Consider the following 22,066-nt stretch of genomic DNA (forward strand, 5'->3'; position numbering starts at 1 on the left):
GTGTGCCTCCCCCCCCCCCTAACGTGCGAGCGAAGAGAGCGTTGCTCACACGCTCTCCCCCCTCGTTTGGTATTCATCCAAGAGCTGTGCGCCCTCTTCCCTCTGTATCCGCCTCCACCGCCCCCCCCCCCCCCCAATACCACAACCCCCCAAAAACCTCGGCGTCGTTGATTTTGTCACGTGTGCGTGCGCGTGCCTGGATGACTCAGCCTGCAATGGGTACCTAGCGCGGCGTGTAAGCCGTCAGCGCTGGGGAGACAAAGGCGGTCGAGCGTAGTGTCGGCTACGTCGCCCCCATCGTGCGCTGTGCAGACCTCCATAGGTTGTCACCGTTAAAAACACTTGCTCCAACAGTCTGTTATGGTTATATAGGGGGGATCTTTGGCTTTGTTTTTTTTTTTTGGGGGGGGGGGGTATGGTTTGTGGGGAGCGGTAGTGTAGCGGTTAGCGCGCTGCGCTACGAACCTGGGTACCCGGGTTCGATTCCTGCTCACGGCAAACACCAGTGACGATTATATTATCTGAACCGGTCCTGGGCCTCCCCTAGGTCGACTCAGTCGCAAAATGAGTACCCGGTGCAATGTGTAACGTCGCCACTGGGGAGACAAAGGCGGCCGGGCGTGGTGCTGGCCACCCAACCCCCTCGTGTGGCGTGCCGGCCTTTATAGGTGCTCGCTAACAGCACTTGCCCCTACAGTCTGTTAAGGCTATACGGGGGATCTTTGTCTTTGTTATGGTTTGTACGCGTTTTTGAGTGCGTTAGTGTCCGCTCGCATTTGTTAGTACGTGTGTACACAATGTGTGTCGGTGTATTTTTGTGTGTTGGGAAGCGGTAGTGGAGCTGTTAGCGTACAGCGCTACGAACCCGGCGACCCGAGTTCGATTCCCACACACAGCCAACATCAGTGGCCATTATCTAACCCGGTCCGGGGGCTCCCCTAGGTCAACTCAGCCTCATTTGAGTACCTGGTACGATGTGTAAACATCCCCACTAAGAAGACAAAGGCGGCCGGCCGTGGTGTTGGCTACCCACCTCCTCGTGTGCCGTTCCGGCCTTCATAGGTGCTCGCTAACAGCACTTGCCCCAACAGTCTGTTAAAGACTATACGGTGGATCTTTGTCTTCCATGTGTGTGTGTGTCGACGCTTACACAACCATGCACGGCAGTCGCCGCCTCGTTCATTTCTCCGTTTCGCTCTCCCGCCCGAGCTAAGCATTCTCGCCAGCAGCGGGGTGGATGATGAATTTCTAGAATTCACTGCGCATCAATTGATTATCTGCAAAAATGAGCAGACGTTCCATCCGTCGGTAAGGTAATTTTTTTGAAATGTAATTTATATATAAACTGCGAGCCAACATACGTCTATCCGTCTCGTCAGTCGTCAATAACAAATCACAACATATACATATGGTTGCGTAATTACGTAATAATCCCATTGATTTATGAACAATTATCTCGTAATCTGCCATTAATTAATTAGCCCATCGCTTAATATCATTCGGAAGGGCAATTCTAAATGGGCTAAGTGGGGTGGGGTGGGTGGCGTTTAGTGGAGGAGTGCGAGGGAGACTTATTATGGCTCATGCGTCAGACAAAAAATCCCCACATGAATGCACACACAAACACATGTATGCACACACACACAAATGTATGCACACACACACATGTATGCATCATGTGTGTGTGTTGGCGGGTGGGGAACGGTAGTGTAGCGGTATCACTACGAACCTGGCGACCCGAGTTCGATTCCCGCTCACGGCCAAAACCAGTGACATAATATCTGAACCGGTCCTTGGCCTCCCCTAGGTCGACTCAGCCTCAAAATGAGGACCTGGTGCTGTGTGTAAACCATCGCCACCAGGGATGCAAAGGCGGCCGGGCGTGGCGCCGGCCACCCACCCCCCCCCCCCCCTTCGTGTGCCGTAGCCGGCCTTCACAGGTGCTACTCGCTAACAGCACTCGCTGTTACAGGCAACACGGGGGGGGGGGGGGTGTTGGTGGTGGGAATCGTTGGCCTCGTGGCTGCGTGTGGAGGAAAAGGCCGCACGCCGAGGAGCCCCGCCTACACGACGCACGCGCCCCGCGCAAACATTCCCACCGAATCGCTCGCCACTGTCCCACCCCCCCGACCACCACCACCACCACCACCCTCTCCCGCGTGATGTCACAAGGCGCTCCGCGGGTTGCCTGCCAGACTCTCTCGCATCGCGTGCGCTCGTGAATGGTTAAACGTGGCCAGAGAGGGCACTCTTTCAGCGAGTTTTATTTATTTATTTTATTTATTACAATTCTCTCCCCCCCTCCCATTCGCCACCCAACCCCCCTCCCATCCCCTCCCACCCCCTCCACACACCCTCTGTTTTTCATACCATTATCAGCCGCCACAGTAAATAGGCGGAATGATAAAGCAGCACAGATGACGACAGCGAGGGCGATTGTTCATGCGAGCGCTGGTTCGCAGTCGTAGTTTTTATTTATTTAAATCCGTCAGACGGGAGTACGCACACAGTGCATGCGTAACAGTGGAGGAGGCGCGCGTGCGTGTGTGTACACACGCACACATACGGACACACATAGCATCCATTCATAGTTATTTATTTATTATCCGAGCCTGCTGATGCTGCTGCATTGACCGCACCCGCTGCGTTCAAACGGGGAACGGCGAGCGAACGAGCACGGCAACATCTGAGCCCCACAAGACTCGGTGGGGGGGGGGGGGAAAGTCGGGCGGGCGGGCGCTTTGGGTGGTGCGCACGGACCGACTGGCGGACTGCTGAAAGACAGAAGCGAGGGGATTAATCTCATGCCTTGAAGGGAGAGTTCCAGTGGAACGAGGAGCCACCACGGGCGGGTTCGTCCGCTCGTCCGCTCGCTCGCGCGCGCGCGCGCGCGTGCCCCGAGCGCAACTGAAAACCTTCCTCCGAACCCACCCCGACCCCGGGGGCCTTCCTCCGAATCCACCCTGACCCCGGGGCCTTCCGTGCGAACCGCGCAGGATGGCTCGCTTCAACGACGACGGCCTCGGAGACATCGGCGGCCGCGTCGGCGGCCCCAGCCGACACGGCAGCGCGCAGGGCGGAGGCGGGCAGCAGCAGCAGCGCGTCTTCAAGCAGACCAAGGCGCAGCGAGCGCGCACGATGGCTCTGTACAACCCCATCCCGGTGCGGCAGAACTGCTTCACGCAGAACCGCTCCCTCTTCCTCTTTGGCGAAGACAACGGCGTCCGAAAGTTCGCCAAGAGGATCATCGAGTGGCCATATCCTTGTTTGGGGCGGGGGGGGGGGGTTGTGCGCGCGCGTATGTGTGCGTGCGTGTGTGTGCGTGCGTGTGCATGTGTGTGTGCGTGTGTGTGCACGTGTGCGTGTGTGTGTGCGCGCATGTGCGTGCGTGCGTGTGCGTGTGTGCGCCGTTTTGGGGCGGCCGCGTATTGATGGAGTGAGAGAGGAGAGCTATTGGAGCGCCGCGCGGTTTAGCGAGTCGGGTGGTTGTGTGCTGCAGGAACCGTGGTGGTGGCTCTACGGTGGTTCTAACGGTGGTGGTGGTGGCTCTCCGGGCGCTACGCGACGCGGATGCTTGTTTCCTGCGCACTCTCGCGCGCGCACACACACAGGTGGCTGCTCTCTCGCAAGCGGTTACATTAACAACAGCAGCGGCGACCATAGGTTTGTTTGATGATGCTAATGATGATGATGATAATAATAGTGGGAGTAATACGCGTCAGTGACAACAGCGCAGCAGCAGCAGCTCCGATAGCAGCTGTGGTAGCGGTAGCTGTTGCTCCTGTGTAGCCATCCGAAGCTTCCCCGCGTGCGCTTTGTGTGGAGGCTGTGCATGGGTTACTCTGCGTTTCGATAAATGTGTTGCATTGTGTGCTTCGCCTCGCCGTTGAATCGATCGATAGCCGTTCTTTGGAACCCATCCACCCCTTCCTCCTCCCCCCTTCCCCCCTCCCGCCACCACCACCACGACCACTCTATATTCCGACTCCTCTCGCTCTCTCTCGCGCTACCCGCCGGCCGGACCGATATTTCGCCGCTTGCGGGCAAAAAAATCGCCTCCTCGTTTCCACCAAACGTCAACGCCGGTGTCAAGCGCAAGAACGCCTTGTACCGTTGTGTGTGTGTGACGGGGTGGGGTGGGGGGGTGCTTGAGCGCGTGTAGGTATGTAGATCGTGGGGGTTAGTGTAATGGATAAGAGAGAGAGAGGAGATGCTTAATGCATACACTTATACACACAGAAGCCCCCCCCGACCCACCCACCCAACAAGCATTGGAGACTGTAAGCGCGCCGATTGCACACGCCGTGATGTTAGTACGAAGAGCGCAGATATGAAATTGTTGGAACGGACGCGTCTTTTTTTCGGACGCGCTATCCTCTCCCTGCACGCTACTGGAATAATGATACACCGAGCGCGACTTCTAGAGCGAGTGTTGTTCATACAGCGACTTGGAGCCCCCCCGTGCTTCGCAAATCCAAAGAGCAGTGATGCGTTGTACCAGACCAAGCTCTCCCCCCGCTCAGCTTGAACAGACTTTTGGGGCAAGTGCTGTTAGCGAGCACCTATGAAGGCCGGCACGGCATAGGAAGGGGTAGGTGTATCAGCACCACGCCCGGCCGCCTTTGTCTCCCTAGTGGGGATGTTTACACATCACATTAGGTATTCATTTGAGGCTGAGTCGACCTAGGGGAGGCCCAGGACCGGTTCAGATAATCATAAATGGTGGTGGCCGTGAACGGGAATTAAACTCTGGTGAGCCGGGTCCGTAGTGCAGTGCGCGAAGCGCCACACTACCACTCCCCCTACACACACACGCGCGCGCATAGGGTATGGTGTTCGCCTGCGTGGTATTGTGTAGAGCTGTCGTAATGTCAGCCGCCTAAACATCACGACGTTCATTTGACACAGCGATGTTCCCACCGGCAGTTGCATGTGAGAACAGCAGCGATTAATTAATGCCAGAACAACGCCGGTGGTCAATGCACGTGCGTCTATTTGTAAGTGGTGATGCAGAGTGTACAGAAGGGCACCGCGGTGGCGTGATGTTAACTACCTCGCCTGGTGTGCAGGAGCCCGTGGGTTCGACCCCGACCCCTGTTACCTGCGTATTTGGAGCTTGCGTGTTCTCCCCGCGGTCGCGTGCATTTTCCTCCCGTTCCTCTGGTCTTTCCCTCCACATTTAGAATCAACACGCGTTTAAAGTGTTTGACTGCTCTCAGTGTCCACGTGATAAGCCATTTCGTTGAGCTATCATTTGTGGCCAGGTGGCTTCTGAAAAAGAGCTATATAGGTCAGTGGGCCTGATTCATGTTATGGGGATATGGGACACAGATCAATTGAACAAGGTGCCCTGCCTTGTTATTCTGCTGAACTGGTTTGGCAGTTGGTAGTCCGTGGGCTGACATTGTTACCACGTGATGCAACGCAACTTTCGTCGTAATCGATTCATTTACATGGGCAATAAGGATAGGTCATTTGATAACCCCCACTCATGTCCAATGGTTATCACGTCATTCACTGTTATTGGTCACATAAAGAAATTAGAACCACTTCAGTTCTGCCACAAGTGAAATATCTGACCTGCGTTCATAGATTATGGTGGGAGAAGGTGGGACATAAATAATAGGGGAAGGTTTAAAGACTATGTTTCCACCCCCTTGTAAACACACTGAACATGAGAGTTATGAACTCCCCATGTAATATGACACACTGATTCAACTTCCCTTACTGCCACCTCTGATGAGCCACATGCAATTGAGATCACACAGCATGCCATAGGTTACATGTCTGTACCATTACAAAAGAGCAGTCTTTCTGCCAAGGAGCGATCGGGCCTGTAAACTGTGGCAAGATGTTAACTACCTCGCCTGGTATACAGGGGGTTGTGGGTTCGATCCCGAAACGGGCACTTTTATATTTGGAGTTTGCATGTTCTGCCCGTGGTGGCATGGATTTTTCACCGGATCCTCTGGTTTTTTCCTCTACTTTTAGAATCAACATGTGCTTAGACTATTTGGCTGCTATACATTTCTGCATGCTCAGCCACTTTGTTGAGCTATCATTTGTGGCCAGGTCGCTTCTGAAAAGGAGCTATTTAGCTCAGTGGGCCTTATCTGGTAATATATTTAAAAACATTTTTTGAGAAATTGGATTCTATTATAGAAAAATGTTTTACTCTTCATTCCAGGTTTGCTTTTTAAATAATGTCATGCACACTGTAGTTTAAAAAAAATCTGAATTGTTTTGTAAATTACTTATTGTGCTATTGTCACAAAATAACTGACGCAACAGGGTAGAAACATAAGGGGATAAATGAAATATCATCAGTTTAACAAATGCAAAAGTTTTCAAAAAATACATTGCCCAATGTTATTCTTCCAACCAGTCAAGCTTAAATTTGTGTTGGAATATAACGCTGCCACATTATTTATCTATAGTCATTCATACGTGATCTTTTATTTCAGTAACTCATGGCTTTTATTGCCACATTTATTTCAGACACATCCCCATTGCCTAAAATAGGACATGTATGGACAAAATAGCATGTCAGATGTACACATGTAATATTTATAACCATGATACCAACTTTTTTAACAAGGCAGTTAAATCACACCGAATGTTCTTTTTAATTACGAAGGTTTCCAACAACATATAGCATTATGGATCACTTCGTGTTGGACAAGCCGTCACTACATCTTTTATGAGTCCCCATTCTGACATGAATTGCTTGTCTTTAATACGAGGACATCCGCAGATGTTTAATAATCATCTACAATCAATCCACTGCTGGATTAAGCCGTTTTCCACCAGCCCTATCAAGCATGGTATTTAAATTGTCTTGCAGATTCATCGGTATGCTGTGAAATATAACAGGTTGACTAAAAAACTAAAAATTCATTTCTTTATCACTGGAAGGAAAATTACACCTTGATATTTTTGCCCAATGGGGGGGGGCATCTTCTTTCTACCTATTACATGGGATTGTTGATGACGGCAAATGGTAACATAAACACCAGGGGCCAGCCTATGCCCTGGGTAGCTCGGTGGAAAAACTCGGCTCAAAGCGATAATTGATACGAGGGTGGCTGCTGCATATGTGGACGCATGCGCAGCGTGTCCCGTGCAATGTCCAGATCAATACATAGTAACCTCAACATCTCCCAGCCTCCCCCCACCCTGCCCCCCGGCCAACCACACCACTCTTCTCTCTTTACATATGTGATATGGTGTGCATTAATAACACGTACGTAATTCCAACAGGAAATGTAGGTTTGAAATATATATATTGTTTTATTTTAATACCCAACAAGTTGCTTTTTTTTATGAGAGCGATGTGCAATGTAAACACACTGGAGGCGGTTCGAAAATAATTTCCATTCTCTATTTGTTCACCCATTCTTAATTTCTATTCATGAGAAAATGCAGTCCAAAAAATGTATGCTGACTTTCCCTTTTTGGACTGAATTTTTAAAATATCCAAACCTAGGGCAGTAGAATCAGTAGAACATCTATTTATATGCGAGCGCGCGCGTGTATGTGCCAGTGTGTGTGTGTGACCATGGGAGCGGTAGTGTAGTGGTTAGCGCTACGCTGCGCTACGAACCTGGAGAGCCGGGTTCGATTCCAGCTCACGGCCAACACCACCAGTGACGATTATCTGAACAGGTCCTGGGCCTCCTCTAGGTCGACTCAGCATCAAATGAGTACCTGCTACGATGCGTAAAACATTGCCACTAGGGAGACAAAGGTGGTCGGGCGTGGTGCTGGCCACCAACCTCCACGTGTGCCGTGCCGACTTTCATAGGTGCTCGCTAACAGCACTTGCACCAACAGTCTGTTACAGGCTATACGGGGGGGGGGATCTTTGTCTTGTGTCCGAGTGCTTGTCTACAGAATAATATCAACACGTATGGGATACCATGACCGCACCGTGTCACATTGTAAGGGTGAAAAGGGCGGGTTCAAATCTGTGCTTTTAATATTAAACAAGCACTGGAGCATGGATGCGACCGGCATAGCAATGCGCCAGCGAAAGCCCCTGGATTCAGACATCATTTATGCATACTTTAAAGAGGCTCTGTATAGAATGCAGCGCACCGGGCCAGCTGCTACTGCTGCGGTTGTTGCTAATGCTGCTGGTTCTTGTGAACCAGACGTTGGTGTAGCAGTGCAGAAGATGCTAATTATATATCTATAACTAAATTACAACGCCGGGCGATGTGTGCCGCTCGTTACAAATACTGCAATTATACAATTAACACCTGATTTAATATTAGCGTCTGCGCTTTGACAACCCTAACCGTATCAAATCAATTGCCAGTAGACTCTGTAAATACAATTCCATTGCGCTAGGAAATTATGTTTACTGGGTATTTAACAAAAATAAATGTTTTATTACTGTTTGTCATCTCAACCACAACACACTTTACTGGATATAAATAGTCCAGTCGATGGTCAGCACAGCAGTAGAGGTGCGGGCAATGGTGCAGTGGTTAGCATGCTATGCTTTAAAATTACTGTAGTAATTTTGCTGTGGCTGTTCCAGCTGATGACGGAAGCTTGTGTTGCCTCCGAAACGTCGTGATTTAATTTAGTTATTTTCATGTTAATATTTTTTAGTATTATTTTTATTATTCATCTACGTGACTTTACCGAAAGAACCAAAGAGTATGGACCCTTGCAGTCACGAAAACTTCAAATCTAGAATTAACCGTCAACATCAGTTCCTATCCATGGTCGTGAAGAGTGATGAGTGATACCTGAACTGGTTCTGCCCCCCTCCCCACCCCCGTCCCAAAACCGCATTGACCAGTTTGGTGAAGTATGGCCAGAGACAACCGCCATGACCATCACAACAAAGGGTAGGCCCCCATCCAGCAGTGGAGGAGAACGGCATGCGCGATAGACTAAGACGGATGTTAAAGATGCTGTCGCGTCACTCGCAAGAGGGGAGTTATCCAAATAAAAAAAAAATCAGCATTTTTAAGTACGATCAGCAGCTGACTTACAAAATCAATTACACACCAAAAATAACTGCCCTATTTAATTAGTCATTATAGTTCAAGGATATTCTCCTTCAAAAAAAGATGACTCATCAAGGGATTCTCAGCTGATTAAATAAAGGATATTGCCCACATAAATATATTTACATAAATACGTTCATAATAAACGTTCATTTGTACGCTAAAATGTTACTGCATTCGTGTTAATATTCAGGCCAAAATGAAAACACTATTTTTACTCCAGAAAAAAAGCGGTATGAAGATAATAATGTCCGAATGTTATTGGCCTTGTTCGGATAATAAAAAAGGTAATGTGTTTTATTGTTTTTATTAAAACCGATACACATACATTTAATATATTTTGCTTATAATTTATGGTGGGTGATACGTTGACACATCTCCTTACATCGCCTTGCGTTGAGGACCCTTTTCATTGCTGAAAATCCCCTGTCGAGTCAGTTTTTTTCTCTCTGCAAATTAAAATAGAAAAACGAACAATAAAAAACCAATGAGCGTGACAATTGTAGCTAAGAAACGAGCCTAGTTGAAATGTTTAATCCGATATTTAACAAACAATAGACACATATTTGTGCGATACTATTGCATATCCTGATGTAAACAACATTTCGCCTAATGAGTTGTGCCAACAAAACAAAACTGGATGGGAAGATATCAAACGAAGCATCCTTTACAGCCCGGCAGATGTATTCCAGCATGTTTAATTATGTGGCAGGGATGCGCGTCCCAAAGCAATCAAAACACGACACCTTAGCACACATCCCTCCTCCAAGCATTGTCCACTCATTGTTTAAAGAGCACTGGGGGAGTGAGGGAGGAGAGGGGCCAAGTTGCATCCAGAGCCTTTGATTAGCGTCACACGGAACCCGCACATGAACTGGACAGGTGCAGCTCAGTGGGACAATAAGTCGCTTGGATCGAATAGGCTCCAAAAGATTAAATCGGGTCTGTCCTAAACCGGCTTAAGCGTGCTCGTCCCACTGCACCTGCGAGCTTGGCAAGACTGCACAAGTGCTGTGCCTTGCTTGCATAGGCTGCTTTTTTGTGTTTGGTTTGTTGTCCTCCCCCCCCCACCACCTCCCCCGTGCCTCCGGATTAGCACGGTTGGCTACGTACGGTGCGAAAGAAGTTCAACATGCATACATACAGGGTTGCGTTCGGTACTTCATTTTCACTGGCACATCCAAAGCCTTGCCGTGGCTGTGGCAAGCCAGTCCTGTGAGCCAGTTTTTTTCTCTTAATATCCACTGCGAGAAGCCGAGCTGTGTCGCTTGGGTCACTTGCAATGGACGAGTCGAGTCGCATGAGCGAAGCGAGGGGAAGCGTTTTCATCGTTGCGCGTATCTGCGTTGGACTTCTTTCACGCCGTACACAGCCAACACAAAAATACTGTTTCAAAGAAATGCGTTTCTTTTTAAAATCTAGATTGAAAATTGCACAGCTCCAGTGGCTTCCTAATATTGGAAGGAAGAGCGTTCCAGACGGCCGCAGAAGCGCGTCTGAAAGCGCGCGACGCGGATGACCGTCTTTGTTCCATGGTTAGCCAAAAGCTGCCACTGCGGGGATGATCGGCGTTCGCGTGACGGTTTATGCTCCTTGACGTGATCGTCGATGTATTAGTGGTACATTGGTGTCTTTGATTTCGTTTTAAGCATCACTGTTGCTGCCCTTCCCTTGACTTGTTGTCTCACTCCTTTCGAGTACATGATTCTGGCCACGATCCTGGCGAACTGCATCGTGCTGGCGCTGGAGCAGCACCTTCCCAACAACGACCGCACACCCATGTCCAAAAAACTGGTACGTATCCAAGTGCACGAAAGCAACGCGCTCGATCCGTCGCCTCCAAATGCTAACGCGTTACTCTGTGGGAACTCGAGACGTGGCCACCTACTGGCAGACCGGACCCATTTGCAGGCCAGTGATGTGCACACCTTGTGCCATGCAAGGGACAGTTCGCCAATGAGGTCCCCTTGTCCGGAATTCTGCAGGGCAGCGGAGCGGAAGAGGTGAAATGTGATGCAAGGCAGTTTGAAATGCTTGCAATGCAAATCCTTGAAATGGTTAACACAGGGGTCTCACAAAAAACTAGCAACTTCACAATTCTCATACAAGCATTATGTTTGGCATAGGCCTGATACGTATGTATTTGTAGCCAACTCGGGCGTGCGATTTAGAGTGCTCGAGTAACCAGTTGGGGGATTGTGAGTTCAGATCCTGGTCTGGGGCTGACTTGGCCTACCCATCCCTCTGTGGTTAATAAAATTCCATTCCACTTTGTGAGAAGTCCAAAGTCAACGACAGTTGTCTTATGGAGAAAATGGGAATGCTACATTTTCACCTCTGGCTTATGGCTGCCCACAGAATCAAATGCCATCTCCTTCCTCTTTTAGCGTGGAGATACTTTAACTGTACGCTTTGTCCAAGTGACCGCGTGGCTCAGAGGTCAGAGCACTAAGCTGACACGACTGAGACCCTGGGTCCAATCCAGGAAGCCACCCATGATTAAACTGAGTTATCACATTTCGTGAGTTTATAGTTCATAACCAAATCACCGACAACTGCACGCAAAAAAACCGCAACATTATAAACGTGTCCTTCACTAAATTTGGATAAACAGCTCTGAGAATTTCAAAACATTTGATTTGATTTCAATGCGACGAACATCTCTACGGCAGAGCGCGGTGGCACACTGCTGCTGCTGCTCCCCGCTGCGGATAAGAAGCCACAAGGGAGGCTCTCAGAAGTAGTTCTGTGATAGAAACGTCTACAGGCCATTCTCGAACAAGGGGTGATGCATTGCTCCGTAAAAATTCCAAAAGGACACCTGTCTGGTGGCACAAATGGCACAAATGGAGTAAGAATGGGAAAACAAATACCGCATAAAACAGTAAATACATGCAGGCTATATACACAGTAAATGTATACATGTAAATAGATGTATGCATGACAATTGTCGCAGCTATTTTTTGGTCAGTATTCTTTTGTATCTCTCTCTGTGGCTTGGCCTTTCCATCAACTTCCTCGTGATAAGTAACAAACACACCAATGCTTTTAACAACCTCGTTATAGTCAGGAAACTGAATAGCAGAGTTATATATTAAGAGTCTCACATTTACTCCACAAGCCAGAGCAGAATTGGGTATCACCAGGGGGTGGCCAACATTTCGTGATTCCAGTTTGTGTGTAAGCATATATGGGCTGGCTAATAAAAGTGAATAACGTGATCAAATACATTTATTAATTAAAAAGTTGGACATTTCAAGACGTTGGCAAATTCGAGTGTAGGCCATCTCGGGTGGCATCAGCAACATTATTGGTCTGAGCCCACGGGCTATAATCTGTGAGACAATATTTTGGCTCGTGGCTTCACTTTGAGAGGGGAGGGAAAGACCCCATCTCGGATGTTTAACAATCACCCCACACGGGCATGTGCGGGTGAAATTGATTCAATGCGATGCGGACGTATTTCCTGATACAACAGTGCTCGATGCTCAAAAGTCTGCTTTTCGTGGAAATATGTTACAACATTTGGATGGGCTTCTAGTGGAGAAGTCTTTGTTTGAACTCAAGACTCTTTATTTCAGTTGGCAAGGCCCAATAAGCTAAGCAGCTCGTATACAAGGATGATCACAGGCCAAGAACGTTGGCAAGGTTTCCTCTGTGGTGAGATTTGAACTCTCTCGTCTTGGTATCCAGGAGGTCGTAGGTTCGAACCCGACCCTGACGCCTGTCTATTTGAAGTTTGAATGTTCTCTCCGTGGTCACGTACATTTTTCTCCGGTTCCTCCAGTTTTTCACTCCACATTTAGAAAACACGCGTTTAGAGTATTTGGCTTCTCTAAATGTCCATGTGATAATTCATTTCGTTGAGTTATCATTTGTGGCCAGGATTCTTTTAAAAAGAGCAGTATAGCTCTGTTTTGTAAAATCAAATAAAAACCTGTTAGTTGCCGGACATTGCAGGAAGGGCTGTGTAAACACTTTCTTTTCCAGAAACCACTTTCTGCATGTTCCAATTCACCTGAATAAGGAAAACAAGAGAATTGTATTGCTTTTATCACACAGGATCCTTACACAATCACCACGATGTGTGTACAAATAAAAAATTACGTCTAATAATATCTTTATATGCTATGAAGAAGGAACATTGCCCGAAACGTCGTCTGTGACGTGTATTTCAGTGCTGAATTGGAAAAAATAAGAACATTTATTTTGTTGGAATTTTTGCTGCAAGTTCTATTCATGTCCTATCACACACACACTCATCATATAACGTATCATATATATCCCATTAAAGGAATGCATTGATAAACGTGAAGAGCACAACTATGCATGTAAATAAACCAAAAAATCTAGCACATACATCATTAGCACTGTTTTATAATAGAAAATAAAAACACGGTTTAATGATGTGCTGTTCGCTCATTAATGTTATTTTTATTCCTGCGTGCCGCTTGTTGATTTGGTTGCTTTTTGAAGTCACCAACAAGCCTTGTTCACGGTGTCCTGTTACGGGGTCACTGCTGGAACGGGGCGGCCAAGGCGCAGCCCCTGCAATTGCTCGCTAACGACACTGCTCTAGAGCACCCCTCTCGAGAGAGGCCGTTTGGCCTACTCTTCCAGGCTGGCCAGATTTATTTGAAGATGCAGGGGTGCTCCACACTTTATCCCGATCATACGCGGCCTGCCAATCAATCCCCGGGTGATCGAGATTTTTTGCCGGTGCCTTGGCATGCGTTGTGATTGCTCATACGACATCATACGAATAAGACAATCACAGTCGTTAGATACATTTAAGTACGTCTTGAGAAGTCACCGATTTAAATTGTCATTCATCCCCGAGTTCTGGCCATTTACCCCAGCTCTATTTATTTCCTGTTTTCCACACACGGGGCACATTGGGATCTGTGGATGAAATGCGGCATACAAATTTAAATTATTGTTATTAATTAACAGCGGGTGCAATAATTTATAGCGACGAGGGAGTTCTAGGGGATCTCTGCTTCCCCCCCCCCCCCCCAATGGGCTAGACACAATCACCTGCAGCAGACCTGGCCCTGATAACTGGGAGTGGCAGTGCCTTGGTAATGCCTGCTCACGTTGACCACACCACGGATCATTAACGTCAGTCCGAGGACTTGCCGGTGAAACGGAATGGGCAACAGATCGCGTCCATTGCACACGTATTGTTTTGTTTGTTTGTTTATAAATGTAATTCCCGATTGTGCATTTGTACGCAACGCGTTTTATTCTGCGTCCGCGCCGAAGCAGCGTGGGCAAATGAGTGTGCAATGCGCCGCACGGAGATTGCTATTTGGTACAATGGGAATGATTTATGGCGACCCACGCGTTCCGACAGGGCGCTGTGAAACAGACTTGCGGTGATGTCAGAAACAAATGCAACCATTAAACAACCAGTACAGGATGTGAAAGTGAAAATATTAATTAACGAAGAGGCATGTCATTAAGCCCACGGTGTGTTTGTGCGTTCACGTGTGACCGAATGTTTGCATGTCCGCCTTTTCATGGATTTGGTACACATATTCGTGTTGTCTTTATGTGTGTTAATGCATTTGTGTGTTGAGTGGTGCAGTCGATCATGTTCGTGCGTATCCACTTGTGTGTTTGTGCGTATAGCGCCTGTTTACATTTTTCGCACGTTATATTTATACATATATATTCCAGTTGTGTGATTGTCCTCATGGCATCATGACACGAAGACTCCATTTGGAAATCGCACAGATAATGTCTGGTGGAAGAGAGTTACACAGCATGGGACGCATTTTCCAAAGAGCCCTATCATTTAGAATGTTTGCCTTATGACATTCAAACCAAATGTGTGTATTCCTCGGAGCTTAAATTTCGCTAAATCAAGTGCAAAACCAAATTTAATATGATAGATTGTTAAGAAAAAAATTGTGCAATCATTGGAGGCTGAGCTAAGACCATCATTTCACTGCACTTGATAATCTGATTTAGCCACAGGCTTATGAAATTCGGATTCAAACCCTGGTTCTCAATGGGCTTCCTCTCCACACTCGGGGCACACCATTTACATTTCCTTTGAAGGAAGTTAACCGCTTGTTAATCAAACTATTTTTTGTTTGTTTTTTCTCAAAGCTGGAATCAGACAAACTAATTGAAAAATAAACCAAACAAACAAACCTAATGTCATGGTATATCATGGGACCTCCTTTGCCAGGACCAAAATATGAGAATAGGTTTTCCCCTTTTTCTGGCAACAAAACAGATGTTAAGATGTTAAAACACCAAACTGAACGCCTTTTGGCGTCCTCTGGTCTAACACCTTTTGAGACTTGGTTCCAAAGAAAGCTGTCTGGTGTGGACCAATCAGTTTCAAAGACAATGCATATATTATCAGATTATGTTTTTTGTTTGCATTCTGACCACGAGTTTTCATGGTTAATGCAAACATGATTCCTTGTAAAAGGTTTCAGTTTGGTGTTTTAACATCTTAACACCTGTTTTGTTGCCAGACAAAAGTGGAAAACCTCTTCTCCTAATGTCATGGTGTTTAGTGTGTTTACTGATGGCTGTGCTGAGACGATCTACTCGCCACACTTGAGAATCCGGTTTCAATACGGGTGGCTTGAGTTTAGATTTGAATCCAGCTTCTCAGCGGTGCCTACTCAGCACTCTGACCTCTAAGCGACCAAGCCTTCCCAAGCTACACGGATGTCTACACGTGTGTATGTGTGCTTGCGTGCGCGGAGAATGGGGAGCGGTAATGTAGTGGTTGGCGCACTGCGCTACGAACCTGGCAACACGGGTTCGATTCCCGCTCACGGCCACCACCAATGAGGGTTTTTTTTAACCGATCCTGGGCCTCCACTAGGTTGACTCAGCCTCAAATAAGTATCTGGTGTGATGTGTAAACATCGCCACTGGGGAAACAAAGACGACCTTAAGTTATGCTGTCCACCCCCCCCCCCTCGTGTGCCATGCTGGCCTTAATAGGTGCTCGCTAACAGCACTTACCCCAACAGTCTATTAAAGCTATGCTGGGAATGTTTGTCTTTTTTTTTCATTTTTCATAGGACGAAACGGAACCATACTTTATTGCCATCTTCTGCTTCGAAGCCGGCATTAAGATCATCGCTCTGGGCTTCGTGTTCCACAAAGGCTCGTACCTCCACAACGGCTGGAACATCATGGACTTCGTGGTGGTGGTCACCGGGTAAGAGTGCACACGTGAGATGTACGTGGGTTGTCGTGACGCACCGCAGCGTGGGCGGGCATATCAAGTGGCTTTCTTATTTTGCTTCTACCCAGTACGGTTTACACTTTCCCACTTGCTCCACTCGTTGCCCACCTCCTTGCACTCATTACACGCAGAGTTCTTGCCACAAATGAACCACAATACCTTGCTGACCTCGCCAAGGAGCATACACCATCACGCAAACTCCGGGCATCTTCACAGCGTCTATTGGCTCGCCATCGAACAAAGACGGTCGCCGCATCGCTTTCAGATGCGCTCCTGTGGCCGTCTGGAACGTTCTTCCTTCTGGTTTTTGGAAGCCACTGCAGCAATCCACTTTTAAATCTAGATTGAAAACTCATTAATTTAGAACTGCTTTTTGTGTTTAGTTTGTTGTCCTTCCCCCGCACCTCTGATTAGTATGGTTGGCTGCATACGTTTGCAAAAGAAGATCAACAAATATACACACATGCACCATGAGATTGTTGGTCGCTTGATAGTAATGAGTTATCTCCAGGTATTTCTGTTTTCCTCCCACATGCCAAACGCCCCTTAACTGCATTGAGCAAACTTCCCAAAGAGGACTCTGCTTAAAAATAGTGAGACTAGGTGTGGCTTTCCTCCGTAAACAACGGTTATTATATTCTTTACGGCAAATGCTAGTTCAGAAGCTGCTGGTTTGTGGTCTGTTCCAGCCACCGTTAACATCAGTAGTGAGTAACATCTGGACCAGTCCTGGTGAAGTATGATCAAACAACCGACAGAAGCGACATGGTGTGTTGAGGCCTTCATCAAGTCATGGACATCTATGACAAAGAGCTTCATAGCTCATCGGGTTGTTGTTTAAGATATGATCATTAATTATTCCAGTATTCGCTTCTATTTGTTCATATTATTTGTTGAAAGGCTGGATATTTTTTTGCAAGATTTATTTTTACATGCCATTGGTGCACGTTTGACATTTAAGCCCCAGGCGTAATTAATTATTGTCAAAACAAGTGGCATTAAATAACAACGGCGTGATTCTCAACCTCCGAGAACAGGGACGCTTACAAAGCATCGCGGTAACGTATTTCAGTTTAATTGGTGTGGATGCATTACAAGTGTGCTAAATCTCAGCGTGACGTGCGCAGTGAAGAACGGCAGGATGAAGGCGAGTAATTGGTTGTGATTCATTGTACGGTCGGCTTAGCAGATGTGCCGTGTCCATCGCAGCTTCTGTGAGCGAGTGGCTCGGGCAAAAAAAACGACCCACGTTTGTGGGGACAAAAACACGTGGCCCTGGAGTGAAAAAGAGCCCCCGCATCTCATTCGTCCGGTAACACATTCCTGCTGCGGAGGGAGCTGGTAGGAACGTTGGGTTGCTCGGTCAATGGCCAGGGTCAACGGCGGCGTGGTGTATTCCGTAAATATGCCCGATTGTGAGGGCGGGCACAAGCCAGCGTGAGTAGGTTAAACGTTTAGTTTTATAAGGGCACCACGGGGTGACCAGCCCCTCCCCACCCAGCCCCACCCCTCCCACCCCCCACCCAGCCCCATACTCCCCACCCAGCTTCTCCCCATCCTCCCCACCCAGCCCCTCCCCACCCTCCCCACCCAGCCCCTCCCCACCCTCCCCTCCCCACCCAGCCCCACCCTCCCCACCCAGCCCCTCCCCACCCTCTCCACCCAGCCCCACCCTCCCCACCCAGCACCTCCCGACCCTCCACCACCCAGCCCTTCCCCACCCTCCCCACCCAGCCCCTCCCCACCCTCTCCACCCAGCCCCACCCTCCCCACCCAACACCTCCCGACCCTCCACCACCCAGCCCTTCCCCACCCTCCCCACCAAGCCCCTCCCCACCCAACCCCTCCCTGTAAGATGGACACAATAATCCCCTGTGGGCTGGTGTAACCAGGAGGTTCCTACCAGTATAATGGTATTCTGATTCGGAATTATTACGAGACAAACGTGGAGTCCGTGTGATTCTGAAATTCAGCTGCGGTGTCATGAATGACCGTCCCCTGCGATGTGACGAATTGTCACCTTTCGTGGGGGCCGACGGTTGATTCTGGAATCGGTTGTTTTTATTTGGACACGTTTTTTTCAATTTACCGTCTCATTTGCATCGCTTCCTTTTGTTTGTTCCCGTGTACAGTCTCGTTCGCTCCATTAGCCTAAATGAAACGTACACAAAGTACGTAAATAATAAATGATGAATCGACTTCCGTTTTGTGTATCCACATAAAAGTGACAAAAAGAACGTTCTCTATCCGCTCCTCTGTACGAATGTAGGTTGAGCTTCTTTCACACGGTACGTATCCAACCGTGCTCATCGGAGGTGCAGATTGACCGGCTAGATTTGTTCAAACAAACCATCTCTAGACCATACTCTTTGTTTTTTTCGGTAAAGTCACGTAGGTAAAAATTTTTAATAAATTAACTTACGACGTTTCGGAAGCAACACAAGCCTCCGTCATCAGGTGTAACCGCTCCAGTGAAATTGCTGTAGCAGTTACACCTGATGACTGAGGCTTGTGTTGCTCCCTAAACGTCGTGAGTTAATTTATTTTAATTTTTTTACCTACGTGACTATGAATCCTTGCAGTCACGAAAACTTCAAATCTAGAATCATCTCCAGACCAGTTTTGACAATCTGGGTCTCATCAGCAGACTTTCTAAACATCACTGTAATTAAAGGAGACCAAGAGACCAATGACAAACAATGTCTCGAAAATTTATTTACGTCACTTCCCTGAATGTTTCTCCATAGCACAAACTGCCTATAATAAACCGAATAGCAACTGTTGTCACCACAATTCAATGGGGATGCTGCCATTGCGTAATGGTTAGTCCCCTCGAAATATTTCCCTGCCCAGTTGTTGCAACAACGGTGCAAGTTTCTTCAATCCCCCCCCTCACCTCTGTCCAGCCAGCAGTATAAATGGGTTCACCACAGGTAGTCCATTGGCATGTCACGTGTGGTGGGGTAAAGTGTGGGTAACCCTACCTCTTCCAAGTCGCCTGGCCAGAGCAAGCCAAGTGTCGACTGCCGGGGCTGTCGTAAGCCACCTGTAGTTGGAGGCCTTTCTGCCAGCAGTGTTGTGAGCAAGCAATTGCAGGGCTGCACCTACACCTTTCTTTGCACACAGTTGGGTGTATGTATGAGCATAAGAATACATTTTAATTGATGGTTTGTTACATTCCTCCTAATCATTATAATAGCAGTGTCTCTATAGACACAATGAAATGTATAGACATGCATATTATCTAAGATACGTACATACATACACCTGCCACTGATGTAGCAGTTTCCCTCGCTTTGCGCCGGTTCGGTTTGTGCGATTTCGCCAAATCTATGCGGCGAACCTATTTCTACCCAAAATTCGCGATCACATGCGGTTTGATTTCGCTCGTATGCGGCTGGATGTGTGACACCGCTGTGTACGCACTTAAGCGCTACTCGGCGCGTACAGTGCGTCTTGTGCCCTTTCACTTTGTGCGCCCATTCTTTCGGAATCCATCTACCGCGTAAAGTGAGGGATACCTGCATTACGATCTCGAAGTGTTTTGGAACCCCTGTTATATTTCTAACTAGACCCTTATCCGTCGGATATGTTCACAAAAGCACCAGCGTTTTGTAACGAATATTCTCCACGTATAAATGCGTGCCTTTCCATTCATCTGGAGTACCCTGGTTTCCTCCCAATGTGCGAGACGCTCATTGAGGCAAGAGCCAAACATTTCAATTGTTAAAAAGAGTCTTGAGAATTTTCAAGGCTTCCATTGTTAATTCATGACTTTTATGAGAAAAAAAACACAATATAAACATATATATTCAGAATCCGTTCCCATATTTTTCGACATCAGATTTTCAGTTTTAATTTGGGGATTTTAGATTTGAAGGGATTACATTTTAATAACCGTTATTGGATATGCACTGAATTTAGTTGTTTACATAATTTTTTTATTGATAATTTATTTTAAATGAAGTACCATCCATAAAACAACGATTTTAATGCAGACATTTTTACATTTTAATGTTAACAAAAGTGGCATTGCATTGTCACAATTACATCACGTGATGACGTCACTTTAATCACAAAAAACATGGACGTGATACACTAAGTTACGTCCTGTCCTGTGATGAAATATTCCTAAACGATTCGGCCCAATGTTCGTTTTTTTCATGTTAATAAAAAAAAAACAAATCGACAACACGTTCCTCACACCTACGTACATACACACAAACGGTTCGGCAGAAAAGACATTTGCGAAGGCCCAATTGTGGATCTGAATCTGAGCTAGATGTGAAGACGAGAGGAAAAAAAACGTTCTCCACCTCTCGAACACGACAGGAGCTAATTCCTACAATGAGTCTTTGGGGGCTGTAGGGTCCACACAAACTCCTGTTATCCGCCGCCCTATATTTCCTACTATCCGCCACATTGTTTTTTCCCACGGGGAAGTGGCGTAAATTCGCAGATTATCGCACAAATAACAGGGTTCATGGTGTTGCACCCCCACATCACCGCGTTGCAGAAGACCTTGCCCTGTCATAGATTATTTTAAACCATGAGCTGCGCCGTGCAATATATACAGTATGCAATAAATAATACTCGAACAGTACAGTACTAGCAAAGGATAATTGGCCCAAAGCTGCCATCAGCTCTGTCTCTTGAGGAACCACCCCCTCTCCCATTTTCACGGGGCAGACAGCTGTAAATGTGTTGTGCCAGCTCTGTACGTAACTAGTTAATAAGTGCAACTGCAGGATGTTTTTAATTGCCGGATAAATGGCAATTGCTGGCTAAATGTTTACACTAATTGAATGGCTATCGTGGCCATTGGCTTTGTGTTTTTGCCGAGGAGATGTTTATTTGACAGTTGTGTCCTGCTTGCAATTGTCTCCAAGAATCGTTCCGGTTACATTGGTGGAGATTAGGCATGTGTTCCCAGTTTCTGGATTAATCTGAAAAGATGAGGCCAAGATGCGATATTTTATATGAACGATATCTATTGATTCCGTTTCAGATTTATCCAAAATTGTGACATCACAGCAAGTCACATCACTTCCATGGCACCACTTTTTAATCTAAAAAATATAAACAGCGCACAAAGAAAAGCAAATTCATACGTGTCGTGCTTCCACACTGTCCAGGTTTTATTGTGCATTTCCGAATCTTCTTGTGATTTTTGGTAATTTTCACGGGTGAATGTTGTTGTTTAGCTTTTGTTTTACATTGGAAGCTAAACAGCAATATGAATGACATTTCAAGTGACAAGGAGGACCCAGCAAATGCAGGGAGTACCTCCAGCTGCCAATCAGTCATCTTGATTGGCTGCTCCACTCGGCCAATCACTGTGAACCTGCCTGGCCCACAGCTGTTGCCAATGGGAAGGGCCCGCCTGCCACCGTATTCCAAAGGAAATCTGAATTTTGCCCTGACCAGGGTCCACCGCTCAGCATCCTGTACACAAAGTTATAAGTGGGCTAAATCTGGCGCTTCGTGGAAATAATGGGGTTTCGTTAAGAACACGGATTTACCGGGCCACCCCATCCCTGAATTAGCCCGCTATTTCGAGGACTTTCCGTAGAGTATGTCTATTTTTTGTTACAATAGTGATGTTGTTGATTTATGTCGAGTGTGAAGAGAAAGGGCCCAACCTAATGCCATTGCTGTTCACCGTGGCTGAGAATCAAACTCAGCAGCTCGAAGCTCAGCTCGCTAAGCACTTTACTGCAGCACCACCACGATAGCCATATCTATAGGAAGGTAAAATCGACTGCAGATGATTGTGTCCTCGACACTCGTTCAAGGTGTGCATTGTCTCGTGTAGCAGTAA

The 22,066-nt window shown here is 47.3% G+C and overlaps 2 protein-coding genes across 6 annotated transcripts in view; both read left to right on the forward strand.

The window, feature by feature from the left end:
• The first annotated feature begins 2,432 nt into the window (after positions 1-2,432).
• On the forward strand, positions 2,433-3,642 carry LOC144948361 (voltage-dependent N-type calcium channel subunit alpha-1B-like). Its single transcript, XM_078877788.1, has 2 exons — positions 2,433-3,251; positions 3,612-3,642. The coding sequence occupies exons 1-2, from the start codon at positions 2,998-3,000 to the stop codon at positions 3,640-3,642; spliced, it is 285 nt and encodes a 94-aa protein (XP_078733914.1). The 5' UTR covers positions 2,433-2,997.
• Positions 3,643-10,648: 7,006 nt separating this feature from the next.
• Positions 10,649-22,066, forward strand: part of LOC144948501 (voltage-dependent P/Q-type calcium channel subunit alpha-1A-like) — a 168,732-nt gene continuing 157,314 nt past the window's right edge. For all 5 annotated transcript variants that reach the window (XM_078878020.1, XM_078878021.1, XM_078878022.1 and 2 more), the window contains exons 1-2: positions 10,649-10,817; positions 16,079-16,218. In XM_078878020.1, the coding sequence (XP_078734146.1) occupies positions 10,725-10,817; positions 16,079-16,218 (233 nt within the window). In that variant the 5' untranslated portion in view covers positions 10,649-10,724. The remainder of the gene's footprint in view (positions 10,818-16,078; positions 16,219-22,066) is intronic.

This window comes from Lampetra fluviatilis, chromosome 49 (assembly GCF_964198595.1).
Source record: "Lampetra fluviatilis chromosome 49, kcLamFluv1.1, whole genome shotgun sequence".
NCBI classification, from domain to species: Eukaryota; Metazoa; Chordata; class Hyperoartia; order Petromyzontiformes; family Petromyzontidae; genus Lampetra; species Lampetra fluviatilis.